The 15088-nt window shown below is 54.3% G+C and overlaps 5 protein-coding genes across 5 annotated transcripts; 2 read left to right on the top strand and 3 right to left on the bottom strand.

Annotated features, from left to right (window-relative positions):
* Nucleotides 1–195: 195 nt before the first annotated feature.
* On the bottom strand, nt 196–1437 carry UV8b_01644 (uncharacterized protein; the record flags this gene model as incomplete). The annotated part of the gene is made up of 2 exons (XM_043139142.1): nt 196–878; nt 1023–1437. The coding sequence occupies 2 exons, from the start codon at nt 1435–1437 to the stop codon at nt 196–198; spliced, it is 1098 nt and encodes a 365-aa protein (XP_042995076.1).
* Nucleotides 1438–2143: 706 nt separating this feature from the next.
* Nucleotides 2144–4114, bottom strand: UV8b_01643 (uncharacterized protein; the record flags this gene model as incomplete). Its single annotated transcript, XM_043139141.1, has 2 exons — nt 2144–3603; nt 3706–4114. 2 exons carry the CDS (start codon nt 4112–4114, stop codon nt 2144–2146), a joined length of 1869 nt encoding a protein of 622 aa, XP_042995075.1.
* Nucleotides 4115–5162: 1048 nt separating this feature from the next.
* On the top strand, nt 5163–5512 carry UV8b_01642 (uncharacterized protein; the record flags this gene model as incomplete). The annotated part of the gene is made up of 2 exons (XM_043139140.1): nt 5163–5194; nt 5281–5512. The coding sequence occupies 2 exons, from the start codon at nt 5163–5165 to the stop codon at nt 5510–5512; spliced, it is 264 nt and encodes an 87-aa protein (XP_042995074.1).
* A 652-nt stretch (nt 5513–6164) lies between these two features.
* Nucleotides 6165–8129, bottom strand: UV8b_01641 (uncharacterized protein; the record flags this gene model as incomplete). The annotated part of the gene is made up of 2 exons (XM_043139139.1): nt 6165–6711; nt 6775–8129. 2 exons carry the CDS (start codon nt 8127–8129, stop codon nt 6165–6167), a joined length of 1902 nt encoding a protein of 633 aa, XP_042995073.1.
* A 1249-nt stretch (nt 8130–9378) lies between these two features.
* On the top strand, nt 9379–10998 carry UV8b_01640 (uncharacterized protein; the record flags this gene model as incomplete). The annotated part of the gene is made up of 1 exon (XM_043139138.1): nt 9379–10998. The coding sequence occupies one exon, from the start codon at nt 9379–9381 to the stop codon at nt 10996–10998; it is 1620 nt and encodes a 539-aa protein (XP_042995072.1).
* Between the last annotated feature and the right edge of the window lie 4090 nt (nt 10999–15088).

The following is a 15088-nucleotide window of genomic DNA, read 5'->3' as shown; positions in this document are numbered from 1 at the left end:
AGCTTGTGGCCGCTGGCGCCACGCGGGCCAGGAAGCACAGGGTGAGTGTGTCGAGGGGCATTCAGCTCATGCCAACGCTTGCTCCTCCATGATTCCATCCCCCCCCCCCTTGAGCAGCTAGCTAGCCGCTACTAAACAAGTCTCGAGAAAAACCCATCAACCATCAACAACCATCAAACATCAAACCATGCGCAATCACACCCTCGATCCCGTCTTCGCTGGCGCCCCCGCCGCCGCCGCCGCCGCCGCCGCCGCCCCCACAACGTCCTCCCTCATGCGAATCTCGACATCCGACGGCCCCCCCGCGCCAAACTTGACCAGCGCAACCCTCTCCCAGTCGCCCCCCCTGTCCGTGCCCTCCAGCTCCGGCCCCGGCTTGTCCAGCCCCAGCACCACCCGGCCGTCCTCCTCCCGCAGCAGCACGTGGTACGGACAGATGGCCTTGTCTGCCCACGCGATCCCGGCTGTGCGATGCCTCCTGCCCCGCTCCGTGTCCGCCGTGACCACCTGCCCCAAGAACGCCGCCAGCCTGCTCCGCTGCCCCGCGTAGTGCAGCGCCGCCGCCTCCGGGTCCGCCGCCTCCGGGTCCGCCGCCGCCGCCGGCGGCCCCGCCAGGAACCTGCCCAGCAGCGCCATCAGGTACGCCTGCGGGGGGAACAGGACGATGCCGCCCTCGGCCGCCCTCTGCAGAAACGCCTGCACCGGGGCGAACTGCGCGGCCGTGTGCTCGACGCCGCCGTCCGCCGTGGGGACGAGCATCTCCGAGGGAGGACCCTCCCGCGAGGGCGACACGGGCAGCTGGTACAGGTACATCTGCGTGGTGAAGCGTTTGGCCATGCTGGCCGGCGTGATCCAGCGCGTGAACGGCGTGAGGCCAGCTGTTTCCCCCCCCCACCCCGCGCCGTCACCCCGCGCCTGGGTTAGTCCAGTCTCAATCGACAAACGAATGCTTCGCTGGAGGGAGGCCCCGTCTCGCGAGACAAAAGACACCAGCAAAACGTGTCATTTTTTTTTTGCCATACCTGTGTCGGCTACAGCGCCAATGGACTGCAAAAAGTCCCCGAACCTGACCTCGTTGCCGTGGACCTGCTTCCTCGCTTCGGTCCTCTGCTCGACGGACAAGTCGACCAGCGCGCCGTTCCGCGTGGCCAGCAGAATCCCCGTCTCCTCAAAGGTCTCGCGGATGGCGCCCATCCGGTATGCCGGTCCGTCGCGGTGCCTCGCCGGGCTGCCGGCCCCAGGAATCTCCCCGTCGTGAAAGGCGTCCAGGTTGCCGCCCGGGAACACGTGTGCGGACGCAAAGGACCGAGACGTTTGCACCCGGTGCAGGAGCAGGATCTCGTTTGTGGGCGACAGCAGAAGAACGGACGAGCTGGGGCGCGGCTCCTGCACCTCCCGCACCTCCCGCCTGGAGCTGGCGTCGCGCCGCTGCGGCATGGCGGCGAGGACGAGGGGGAATGTTGCGTGTTGGGGGCGTTGCGAGCGTTGCGAGCGTTGCGAGCTGCGGTGTTGAGGCGGTGATGGTGATGTTCCGGCTGTGGCTGGGCTGCCGGGGCGGGTTCGAGGAAAGGAGGCAGTGATGCTGGCTAAGCGCCTCCATGAAGCTTGCGGTGTCGAAACCATCCGTAGCGGTGAGCTTGACGGTCTTGGGGGGGCATCTCCAGGACGGCGGGCTTTGTATGTATGTATCTGATGCACCCCGACTTCCCACTTCCAAGCCTGCAGACGGCGGCACAAATAGCCGAGGTCCGCTTGTACCATTTTCTCCCCGCCTGCTCCACCCGCCACCCCCCCGAACGCCCCATCATTGCCCCGAACTTACCTAGGAGGTGAGGTATTCATTCCCTGTCTGGGCCTGCCATGGCCAACAAAGTCGCGCCAAAGGGCAATATGCTCGACACTCTCATACACGTTCACACTTACTATGTACCACAGAGCGGCCTTCAAACAATGCTGATAATCATTCACAAGCCCATGTATAGCCCAGAAATCAAGCAGTAAAAATACATCCATGGCGGATGAACCCCCCGCCATCAAAACAACGTAACCACATCTTGCCACACCACGCCACGCTCCTCGTGGATTCACCAACCGCCAGGACCTACCTAGGTAGGTACCTAAGCTATGCCATTAGGTTAGGTAACTAATATCGTTTCCGCTCTTTGCCCCTCAGGTTCACCTTCCATAAACAGCAAATGCTTTTGGACTCGCACCACTTCTTCACCTCGACAGGATTTACCTCTCCGTCATACCCAACGCGGCTGAGCGGCCCGCTGTTGAGCCAAGCAGCGAGATCTTCCAGTACAATTGGGTCGTACAAGAGAATTTTTTCATGCCACGAGGGTCGAGCTGGATCGGTTGCACGAGGCGCCGTCGTGACAGCTTCCGAGATGTGACTGAACAGATTGCTCTGAGCGTCCGTCGGCGTCATGGCCAGAGACAGCTCGGTGTCCTCGTCAACAGACATTGCCAGGTCGATCTGGCGCGCCCCGGAAACACTTGACCCAGGCGACGACCCCGGAGAGGAGCTCGGCATACTCCCCAGCTCGGATTCGGAATCGTCAATCTCAGTTACCTTTTTGGTCTTGGACTTCCTTGGCGCCGCCACTTGTCCAGCGTGTTTTGACTTGGATTCTTGCTCCGAGTTCTTTGCCTTGGTCGGACTTGTAGTCTGTGAGCCCTTTCTCGGTCTCCCTCGCGGTCGCTTCGGCGTTTCCGGAGCTTGGGCTGACGGCGGCGGGTCCTGCGCCGGCGCTTCTTCGTTGACATCCCGCCGTGGCCGACCCCGAGCTTTCTTCGGGGTGATGACCTTTGTTGCAGCTGCTTCCGACGAACGGCTGCCGACGGTAGACTTGGACCGAACTTGTTGCGGAGCCACCTGGTTCGTTTGTATCAAGATTTGTTGCAAGAGGGCGATCATTGCAGGCCGTCGTTTGATTGGCTTGAATCCGTATCGTGACAGCGTTTTGCAAAGTTGAGCATCTGTATAACTTTCCCACGCCGGTGGTGGGGGGTTGCCTGCGTTGCTTCCTGGCAAAGGTTGTCTTCCTGGAGATTGTGGCCTTTGTGAAGTCCTTGCCGTGGCGGTAGTTGAAGATATCGTCTCGACCGTCGTCGAACTTGACCTGTTTATTGGCCGCATCTTCGGTAATTCGGAACGGTTTGAAGGATCGGCGGCATTGGAGCGGTCGTCGATATACCCTGGCAAAGTATCCGACTGGTATCCCTTGCCTTCCGTGACAGCGCTGCCAGCCGCTCGAGCGCCGCGGTCATGGAGGCATGAGCTTGACCGGTCCTCAGCCCTGAAATACCCGTATGGATCAGCATCTCGGGCTGTTTGTGGCACGGCCGAGTCCTCTTCCATAAGGTCAATGACTTGGATATCAAACAAATCCCCATCAGCATCTCGCGCTGCTGCACCCCACAGTTTGAGCCCGCGTTCCGGAGGTTCGATGGCGTCGCTATTCAGAGGAGATCTGAAGGGGACCTCTTCAAGCGCATTGAATTCTTGTGTTGCCTTTTGCAGGCTGCGTAGAAACGTAGGCGATTGCTCCCTCGCCAGCTGACTGGACGTGCCAAAGACAAAATCCTGCTTCGCGACTTCTTCCAGGGCGGTTTTCGGAGAAAACAACAATGGCTCAGGTACCTCCGCTTTCGCCTTAGGTTTGGACGACTTTTTCTTTTGCTTTGCCCTACTATTCTTACCAATTAAAGGCTGCGGGGTTATTGTCTGCGGTGGCGTATCCGCTGGCTCTGCTTGAGACGCAGTCTTGTACGCAGCTGTGGCGATGGCAGTGATTGTCCTTGGCTTCTTTCGAGGCGCCTTCTTCTTGGCAACCTGCTTCGCTGCGGCACCTGGGGTCGGCCTGCCTATTTTTTCCGTTGCAGAACCCGTCAATTTTCTCCTTTTTGTATCCGAACCATCACTCTGGTATGGTGCGGCTTCTTCAAAAGGCGACTCGGTACACCTGTATGAAGCAACAAGGGTTCCAAACGGCCGGGCATGATCCTGGCCGTCCTGCTCAAAGGTGGCTACATCTGACGAAGGTCCGTCAGATATCACAATCGTCGACCCCCGTGCCGGCGGAGGCGTCCAGTCGGTTCGTCGTGTCATGGCTGGCTCAAGCAAGAGCGGCTCCGAAGCCTCCGTCGTGGCTGTGGCTCGTAATTCGGGAAGACGCAAGTCTTGCGCCGAAAAGCACCCTTCTTCGCCCGCCGCGGTAGCCGTGGGTGCATCAAGCTCTGTTGTTGACGGGATCGGTCTTGTCGAATCAACAGCCTGAGATCTCTTCTTTTCTGGGATCTGCGGCATAAATTTCTTCCATGGCTGCGATGCCGGCTCCTCCACGTCATCGACGGCAGCAGCCTTTGGCGCGCCCGTCTGGGCCTTATCCCCGACCTGCTTCGGTTTTCTTGGCGGCTTTTTTTCTTGTGAAACATTTTCGCGGGGGCGTGCGGCGTCTACGCCATCCAGCGCAATCGCGGTCGCTGAAGTTTTCGACGAGTGCACCTGGTTGATTCGAGAAGCTTGCGCGGACGTCCAAAGATTACGAGTGGTGAAATAGGTTGAAACAGCATCGCCGGGCTTGGAAACAGGTTTACTTGGGTTCTTGATTGCTGGTCGCCTTAGCCGTTGCGACAGAATGTCTTGGACCGAGGGCAAATCTGGAGACGAGGATGGAACAGAGTCCGCACTCAGGTGCCGTCGCGTCGAACCCCGCAGGGGGGATGATAAGAAGACGTCTGGAGATGCCATAGCCCCAGAGACATGGTTCTGAGTGCGCAGAGCGCATCTCAGGACGTTCGCGAGCAGCAGAATGGTGTGGCCTGGAAATGCCGCCGCTGGATCCACGGTAAAGTACGGGCTGCAGAGCAGGGAAACGAAACGCACCGGGTTGAAAGAGATGACAAACACAGATCTGGCCCGACTTCACGTTGCGACCGACCCATGATCCACGTAAACAAGGGAGGGACGCCACGAAAGGGTCGCGCAATCAGGTGATCGGTCACATGACGCACAGTAAGCCCTCTCCGCCCCACGAAATTGGTCGGCCACGTCAAAATTTCGAACGGATATGCTTGGTTCCAAGTGAATTTTTGACGACCCCCGACAACCCTTCAATCCAACTCCCTAGGACACTTCGTCATCTCACGCCGACACAATGGAGAACGACCGTGGCGAGATTGTGGACCTGTATGACTTCCAGTTTCCAGCATTTGAGAAAAAAAATGACATGGTGCATGCTAACCTTTTTTTTTTTTTTTTTTTTTCACTTGCAGCTACGTCCCCCGAAAGTGCTCTGCTACCAACCGCATCATCAAGGCCAAGGACCACGGCTCCGTCCAGATTTCGATCGCCAAGGTCGACGAAAACGGCCGCGCAGTCACCGGTGAGAACCACGTCTACGCGTTGTGCGGTTTCGTCCGTGCCATGGGCGAATCCGACGACGCCATCAATCGCCTCGCCCAGCGTGACGGTCTCCTCAAGAACGTCTGGAGCGCCCAGCGATAAGTTTTCGCCGATTTCAAAGTATTAAAAAAAAGGAAAACAAAAAATCACCACAAGAGTTTCCGGTCGAACGGCGATGAATGGGGGACAGTGGGAAGAGAGAAGCGAATTTACGGCAACATGACGACTCTGCGTGGCATTTTCCCAAAGAAACCGGTTCGGGCTTGATGGACGTTTGTGTGTGGAAATTAGAGTTGGCTGCATCTAGTACATCCAATTAAGGCGTTTGGGCTCGATTTCCAGGCAAGCTGAAAACCTTGACCAAGTCGATGACCAAGATTTTATGACATTACGATGCAGATATCGTTTGCTCGGGTGTCGGCTATCTTCATTTCATGTGTTTGTATACTACCCAACACCGGCTGGTAAAGTCTCCTCGGTTTGCGCCTCGTCGCCAGTCTCTTTGACCAAGGATTCAGGGGCTATTTCAGTAGCCTCCGTGCCGCAGATTGAAATCAGGCCTTCAAAAAGCCGTGGTGACAGAGTTCCGCGCCATGGTACAGATACGGGCCAGACATTTTTCAAAACTAGAACCCATTATGCCCTCGCTTCATGGCTTGTTCCGATTAAACTTGTTGGATGATCCAATTCACTCACACCCTAATGTAAGCTCGTGCATCTGTTCCGTCGAGCCTGCTTCCTCACGACATCCTCATTACATCCCATTTGCAATCCCCTCTTTGTATGCGCTGAGAGCGCGATCTCTACAATCCTTGTGATCGACAATCTGCTTCGGATACCCGTTTTTCTTTGCTTTGCTGCCTGCACCACGACCGTATGGATCGTGAATTTCCTTATTGCTCAGGTCGCTCAGCTCAGGAACCCACTTGCGAATGTAAGCTCCGTCTGGGTCGAACTTCTCACTTTGTAGCAACGGATTGAATATGCGAAAGTACGGTTGCGGATCGACTCCTACACTGGCACTGAAGCCCCAACCTCCGTTATTGCTGGCAAAGTCGCCATCAATCAGAGTCTCCATAAAGTAGCGTTCTCCCATGCGCCAATCGATGAGGAGATCCTTTGCCAAGAAGCAAGCGACAATCATGCGACAACGGTTATGCATGTATCCCAGCTGCCTCATTTGGCGCATTGCGGCATCTACAATTGGAAATCCTGTTTGGCCATCGCACCAAGCCTTGAAGTGGTCTACATTGTAGGACCAGCTAATGTTGGAATACTCCGGTTTGAAAGGCTTGTTCATGCTGGTTGTTTGCGTCAGTACGAGGCCAATCAAAGTCACAAATCTTTTTGGGGTTTGGACATACCAAACATATGGCCAGTTGACAAGGACATGCTTGTAAAAGTCGCGCCAAGCGACCTCGCTTACCCACACGCGGATTCCTTCATGGCCGCCATCTAGTCTTTTCGTCTTGTTTCGATCCCTGGCCGTACGCACACAAGTACGGCTGCTGAGTGTTCCGCTTGCGAGATGCACCGAGAGGCAAGAGGTGCCATCATCAGACGGTATATTCCGCTTGTTGCTGTAGCTACCTATTCTTTCTTCGCAAAACTTGTGTAGCCGTTGCATGGCAGCATGCTCCCCGCATGGCCAGAGAGAATGATACCTTTTCTTCTCGGCCGCAGACAGCTCTTTGTTCGCCGGGGCATCTGGTATGGAGCAGTCGAAAAGAGCCTTGAATTTCTTTCTGGACGAGCTTGGATTTTTACAGGGAGGGTCGTACAGCTCAAGGAGATCCAAATTGTCATGAACGTGGGCGACCCATGCACGGTACCAAGGTGTATAGACGGCATATTGATTTCCAGATCCGCTTCGCAATCGTCCAGGAGGCACAACGCAGGTATCATGAACAACTTCAAAAGATTTGCCGTTCTCAGAAAAGTCTCGTACCATGGTTGCCTCTCTTCGCAGTTCGTCCACTTCATATTCCATGTTGGCGAACAAGTGGCGGCTTCCCCATTGCTCCATGAGCTCCAAAACTCGGTCCGGGATTTTCTTTCTCTTTTCTACAGTTTCAACGTAAAGAGGGATGTCGAGTGTGGCCAGATCTTGTTTGAGAACCTCGAGAGTTCTCAGCATGAAGTCGACGCGTATCGGGGCCGTCACATGGGCCTCAAAATCCTGCGGGCTGACAATGTAGATGCAGATGAGCGGCACTCCCGCTTCTTTTGCCTTCTGGCTCGCCAAAGCCAGAGATCTGTTGTCGTGGCAGCGAAGGTCCATCTTAAACCAGTGAATTACCGCATCCTTGACTGGGATATTCATGCGATCTTCTGCAGTGTCCTCCAAAGCCGAAACCAGTTCCTCGATCGGTCGTGGGATCTCGCTGTTATTGTACGCGCGAGCCCTGTCATTGCTCATTTCAGCTGGGTAATATTTGCGAAGAACAATGCCATGTTTTTCAGCTTCAGCTGCCAGTGGATGTGGTTCGCGTAGTCCATTAGTGGTCCTGGCTCTTTTTACACTGTGGCCATTTTGGCTCGGTAGGCTCTTTGATTTGCGTTTGAGAGTTTTTGAAGGCATCGAGGCAGAAAATGTACGACTAGCCACTGATAGGCCCTGCTTGCAGATGTAGATGTTGGAAGGCGAAATAAGCAGAACCTTGCGATTTTGACGGATTGGGAGGCGCAGTATAGATGACGCTGATCTAATGCAAGACATTTATTGAAAAACATGCAGTGCTCACGAAGGTGTAAAAGCGAGGTTCATGACCATGGATGGAGAGTTTGCAAAAACGCCATATTGACATTGACCACGCATCAAGTCCAGCTTCCCCGCGAGCAGTGCAAGTGAGCTTTTCCGTCCCGTCGATGATGGCATGGCGTGTGGACTAGTTCGATGTGGATCGCCAAGTGACAGCTACCGAGATCGGATTTCGGGCCGCCATCAATCTTTTTCTCCGTCTGCTTTCCAGCGAGATGAGCATGGTCGGTCGGCCCTTGCAAGTGGCAGTGACGTCTTTGGAAGTGCCTGGCTCAGAGAAAGTGGGTCTCGAGCAGACGTGGGTGGGTGCCTTAGGTTGCAACTTCAACGGCAAACTCTAGGTGCATTTCACGGCGATATCTGATACTTGAAAGCAGGTACCTAATATAGTATACAGATCTAGCTGGCTTCGCAATAGAGTATATTTCGCCTTTTTTTTTCCGTCTTTCTTTTTTTTCTTGGCGCTGTCTATCTGTTTTATTGCAATTTCGTGGTTGCCGATTCGCCACCGACGGTTGACAGGGGGTTTTGCCTGTCGCAAATTTGGTTTGGCAGTTGGAGGCCAGCTGCCCCATCTCGTGGCGCCAGAAAAAAAAAAAAAAAAAAAAAAAAAAAAAGAGGCAAGCTTGCACATGCTCTTTGAGATCAACAAAGTGCGGCTCCGTCCAAACCTTGCTGCCCGCGGCGTGTTCCACGTTTTATCGGCATTTATTGAAATCTTCGTTTAGCCTTTTCTTGTCGTGATATTTCCCGCTCACGAATACTCTGTTGCACCACCACCTTTTGGCTCATCCTTAGGAGCCACACCAGGCGCCAAGAGGCCGAGAGACAGATCGCCGCAACGGTACAGATTCCCCTCCATTAACCCCGAGCTAAGCAGGACGGAGACTAAACTATTCTTACCGCGTTGTCGGTGAAACCCTAGTCTATGGCTGTGCTGAAACTCTTCTGGATTTCACCGAGCACACCCTTACAACGGCTCTCTTGTGTAATATAGACTAAACAAGTCTTCTTACAGTCTATCGGACGAGGACCCTCAGTGTGTAATCGCCGAGACTCGGCCCTACGGACCGTTCCAGTGACACATTGTTATAAAACACAGCGCCGTTGCAGGATTTTTTGATGCTCCACAAATTCCATGGATGGAACGGCCGGTTTCGCCCTCATTGCCTGAACAAAGCAGCTTACCATAACCTTGTTTATTGTCATGGCCGGTACTAGGGCTGGGGTTTGGCATCCTCTGCCAGCGAGCGCATGCTCCGATATCCCCATACTTTTGGTTTCCATGGACTTGGGCTCCTCTTCCTACGTTGTTCGCCTTAGTGACATGGCAAACATTTGGGAAGAGAGCCTCGAGCGTAAGGGCATCTGCATGAGAGGCTGGAGCGAGAACATCAGCATCGATCCAAGTGATACCGCAGAGAATATGGCAACTTTTCTGTCATGTTTGAGATCGGCATTGGATCCCGACTACAAGGGACACCACACCACGGACCTGACCATATCTCCAGCAAATCCGACGGATGCCGGAGAGGACGGCTTGACTATTAAAGTTACCTGCCGACTTCCTGGGTTTGAGCCTTTCAGATGGCCGATGCACTTGTCAAAACAACCACCATCTACCATTGGCACAGCTTTGGTTTTGCCGTTAATTCAAGCATATTCGAATAAAATGCAGCAAGTCGGGTCACTCATTCACGTTATAAAACAAAAGGATGCAGTTTTGACCAAGCTGATGGACAAAATCGAAGCGATGGGTACTGGACTGGAGCATGTATTTACAGGCCTCTCTGGTCGGAAGAAGGTCACACGTGCCACGGCTGAGGAGCGGATCAGGGGACTAGCTCCGTTTAACCAATCCGTCTGGCAGGACGAGCTCGAAACCGAAGAAATGGGCCCAAGAAATGTCAGTGATCTAATAAAGAGCGCGTTCACGGATGCATCCAACACGTCATATCCCGGGTTGGAAGTGGACAAGTCCCCAGAGTTGGATAGATGGTGGAAGGATTTTCGGTCAACAAGCCTAAGGACCCAACAGAAACAGTCGGAGTTGCCAGTCTCGAAGGAAACGCTCTACCCAACCGAGAAAGATGCTGCGGGCCTCGAAGGCGATGACGAGTTTCAAGTTCAATCCACACCACCGCGTCTCAAATCTACCACTCACGGCGCCCCGAAAAAGACTGATGTAGCTACGGTCGACACCCCCACAGACGACGAAGAGGACTGTGTCATGCCTAGTAAGAACGCAGAACCTGCCTTGTCCGACCGGCAGCGCCAGTCTGAAACTACAACTCGCAGTTCACAGTTTGATGTCATTGGGGGGAAGCAAAAACTGGTGTCACCTCTGTCTCCGTCACTCCCCTTGAGAAGTAATACAGCAGAGCGGCCAGTGGATGATATCGAAACAGCCTCAGAAGCATCAGATGATAATGACGATGCAACTGCAGAATTACCGGAATCTTCCTCCGTACCGTCACCAAAGAGCCCTCCCGTGGCTTCAGGGTCAAAAAAAGGAGGCCTTGGCAGAATCGGAGGAAGAGCCGTAAATTCGCAGCCGCTTGGCAAGGATGAGCCCGTGGCAAAGCCATCAAACGCTGATGCCACGAGTCACAAGAAGTTGGGCACGATTGGTGGCAGAGTGTCCAAGTCTATCAATCTAGACCGTGACGACCGAGGGCGAGTAATAACGAACAGCGACAAGTCATCCGTGGAGCAGAGATTAAGGGAGACCTCAGAAGAACGAGCAAATCGGAAACGGGAGGAACTTAAGCGAGAACTGGAAAGGAAAGCAGCTGCTGGACCTGCAAAAAAGAAGAGGCGGTTTTGATTTTCATCGAGCCCCAACTGCAAAATTGAAGTAGGAAGCGGAAGAATTTTGCTTTTGGCATACTTCTTTCCCAGAAATGGTGATAGTTCAAGGATATCCATGGCGATGGGCGAATATTCTGGTCGCATCCTGGATACATACCTCGGGGCGCTTGCATAGACTGTCGAGACTCATTATACGAAAGTAGCGTCTGTACAGCTAGGGGGCTGAAGAGGCTTGAGGCCCTCGTCAGGTTTCAGCCTTGTTAATCGATTTTTACGGTTCACGAGTCATCCTCGCGACAGCGGTGAGGCAGGTTGCCAGCATTAGAAGCCCGAACTTGATTGGTACCAGCCTTGGATTCTAGGTTTCGTGCTTCTTCCCGTCCGTGGCAAACCGCAGAGTCTAGTCAGTGGGATGTATTCTCGGATGACTGCGCCCCAGAACTGGGGACAAGGCTTGCGGCAGACGTCACAGCGGAGCAAATTACGGCAACATGAAGAGGATGCTGAAAATTGCGGTTCGGCCCCCTGTTCGCCCTTGACCTTGAATATGCTCCTAATCAGATTATAGAGAGTTGTGAATGCTGGTCTGATTCATCACGCAGCCGACGCGCTTCCCGGAGCAGCTTCTCAGACCTTCGCAAGGATGATTGATGGGTGTGGCACCTCGTTGGTAAAGGCAAGGTACCCGTGACGTCGCGACAAGGCTTGGCTTCTTCTGGCGGCAGGGAGAATTTAGCCGCCGCTCGTGTAGACCAGGGAAGGCCTTTATCACCATGGTACCTTAACTCGGAACAGCGGCTGGAGACGGCCTCTTTTGGTATTCTGTGCCGGCATACGGAGAGTAACTTGGCACCAGAATATATGATACCCCGCTGAATCTGCAGGTGAAACCTGACAATCCTACGTGCGACACTCCCGGCTTGCCTGTTTTGATCTATAACATTCCGTCATCTCGATGACGATTTATAGGGCGAGACATTTGCAGAAATATGCCCAGGGCTGGACGGACATGCCGGGCAAGGCGACGTGAGCAGAGAACCTGTCATATGTCTTGGTCAGAGGTAGCGCCTTGTTTATAGACCATGGCCCTGTGCATAGCATGCGTCCAGAACGGTTCTCAGCTGCGCATTGTGGACAGTCAGCCGACCAATGATTGCGTGTGTGCCATTGCAGGTGCAACCGGACCAAGGATTGTAGATCTGGGCAGAAGACATATTTATTGGATTGAGCACCTTCAGTCGTCGCCCCATTCTCGCCTCATCCGTGTCCTACCCTTTCTCACCATGGCGCCGACTTCTCGAACCGGAACGTGCCAGCCTGTACGCGGCAAGGTACCTAAGATTGCTGCTGCTGCTGCAAGCGGTAGGTGTAAGACGGCAATGACCTTATGATGCCCGGCATCTACGGCTGAAGAGGCAACAGGGCCTGTACGCGGCAAGGTACCTAAGATTGCTGCTGCTGCTGCAAGCGGTAGGTGTAAGACGGCAATGACCTTATGATGCCCGGCATCTACGGCTGAAGAGGCAACAGGGCGAAAGGAAGAAGCGCGCGCGCGGTGCGAATCTTGGGCCTCGGCAAACGGCCCCGAATCGGCATGTCCGAGCCACAGGGAGAGGGGGGGGGCTGAAACAAGAAAGTTGAGGTTTCTAAAGAAGGCAGCATGGCAATCTCTCGATGACTAAAGGGCGATTTTCCCGAGTCCGACATAATGTCTCGACTCAGGACATGACCTGTAACTGGGCCGAAGAAACAGAAGACAGTGGACAGCCATGGCTGATGTGTCGTTTCGCATGACTGCTGGCCAATGTCCAGGTCAATCTCCGTGTCGGCAATGATGGTCAGCGCTGGAAACTGTCGCCTCCAGATGATATATCGAGAATGCAAAGTGGATGGAAAACGCGGCCAAGGGACGTAACAGACTTGTGCAGCACAGCACAGCACAGCACAGCACGGCGCAGCACGGCACGGCAGACGTTGTTGGGACGCCAGCGGGGCCCGGCCAATTGCTCGACAAGGACTTGAGGTCGTTTCTTTATCTTTCATCTGCTCCCGTGTGGGCTGGGTACATAGCAAATGCGCTGTTTCAGCCAGGCGTCGTCACGGACAATGAAACAAGACAAGAGAACGAAAGGCACTACGGAGTAGAGTCTGGAGACTCGAGACTTGATTGTGCCACCTCAGTTAGGCAGCCAGGAAAACGCGGATTGCCTTCAGTTTCCAAATCCAAGACGAGGTTGCGATCGTGGTTGTGCTGCACGATTCAGCGGTTTACGTAGTCGCGATTGCTTTTGTTCACGTTACATGCCTCCTGGGCCCTGGCATACGGCCTTGGCGACCGCCGTTCCCCCTTTGGCCAGGCTCAGGCTCAGGCTCAGGCTCAGGCTCAGGCTCAGGCTCAGGCTCAGGCTCAGGCTCAGGCTCTGGCTCTGCCCATCAAGAGGATGAGCTTTATTTTTCTGCTCTTGTTGCTTCCTTGCTGGTGGGTCCCCCTTGTTCCCACCTGCGTTGAAAGACAATGCTGAGGCCGAGTGTATGAAGGAACAAGCGCATCGGCGATTGACTGACAGCCGCAGGAGGATGCCGGGTGGGCATTATGGGCATTAGCCATGCATGCGCCTTTTGCCGCTCTGTCTCAGACAACGAATGCAGCCAAGTGTGACTCTGAAGGTCGTGGTGCTACATTACATGTATGCGAATGACTGGCTCGGGGCTTTGCAATATTCGAACACCTCCTTCGATGTACTGCGCCGCAGGAGCGTTGTGCTCCTCCCCCTCCCTGCTCTCTCTCGCATATGCAACGCTGCGCCCGCGCACATTTCTTGAGCGGAACACTTTTTTTTTTTTTTTACTTTATTATTATTATTATCATTATTATTATTATTATTTTATTCTTACTCTTTGCATGCCATGCGAAACTTGCGCGGCTGGTTCCATCCCGGAGGCGTCAGGCCACCAGGCGGATGAATGGACGAATGGATGAATGCTGGGTGATGGAGCAGGGAGGAAAAGGAGTCCTGCGCGAGGCATGCCATGCCAGCATGCCCTTGGTCTTGGTGAAGAAAGGATGTGCCTTGTCGCACAACGCACGCTGTCTCTGCGGGATTCTCTGCCTCTGCCTGACTCTAGCTGCCCATCCGACCACCGTGGCCATCGAGTCAGTCAGTTCAGGCCCAGTCGTTCTGACCAACACACTTACTCGACAGGCTGCTGGCCCATGTGCGTGCTCCCAGGCCCAAAACCGGGAAGTTGGACAGCAGGGCGGACAAGGAGGGAGGGAATAAGGTGTGCTTGGTACGGACCACGGATAGAGATGGAGAGACGGACAAGACGCGCGCACGTGTGCAGCACAAGGCCCGTTTATCCATTTGTCCCGTTTTTATCCCTCTTCCTGTTCCATTCTGGGCCGAACAACGATTCGGGAATGTCGCACCTCGTGCTCATCTGAGACATGGAGGTCGAGAGACGTTGCTGCAGAATCTCCCGAGATGAATGCAACTTTGGGGGCTTCTCAATCGGCCAGGCCAGCTCAAGAACGAACGAAAGGGACTGGAAGGGTAAGCCGGCGAGACGGCGATGCGTCAAGATGATGATTGGAGACGACGACGACAAGCTGTCACAGCCCCAAAGGTTGCATGATAAAGGGAGGGGGGGGGGAAAAAAAAAGGAGGAAAAAAACAAAGAAAACGAAAAAAGAAAACGAAAAGAAAAAAAAAACGGGAAAAAAGAGGCAAGGGGAGGGGAAGGGTAAGGGGAAGAGACTTGTTGACAAGGGAGACAAAGATGGGTTGCCGTCCACACCCAGACACGTATACACGATGTCGTCGTTCCCCGAGGGTTCATTTGCATATGCAAGATGCGAAAGGTTGACCGTTTGACACTAGTAAAGGACCAAGGAGCTCAGGACAAGGAGCTCAGGACAAGGAGCTCAGGACTCGGGACTCTCCACAAAGCATGTCTCAAGACGCCATGACTTTGGGATTCGCACAGCCCGCCGCTGACAATTCTCCGACCCAACAGCAGCAGCAGCAGCAACAATTGCAAGGATCAGCAAGACCCCAGCGAGCCTCGGCAACGCCCTGGCAAGCCATCCTGAAGCCAAGGCGCCC

The sequence above is a fragment of the Ustilaginoidea virens genome, chromosome 1 (assembly GCF_000687475.1).
Source record: "Ustilaginoidea virens chromosome 1, complete sequence".
In the NCBI taxonomy this organism is placed as follows: Eukaryota; Fungi; Ascomycota; class Sordariomycetes; order Hypocreales; family Clavicipitaceae; genus Ustilaginoidea; species Ustilaginoidea virens.
This window is presented reverse-complemented; position numbering and strand designations above follow the sequence as displayed.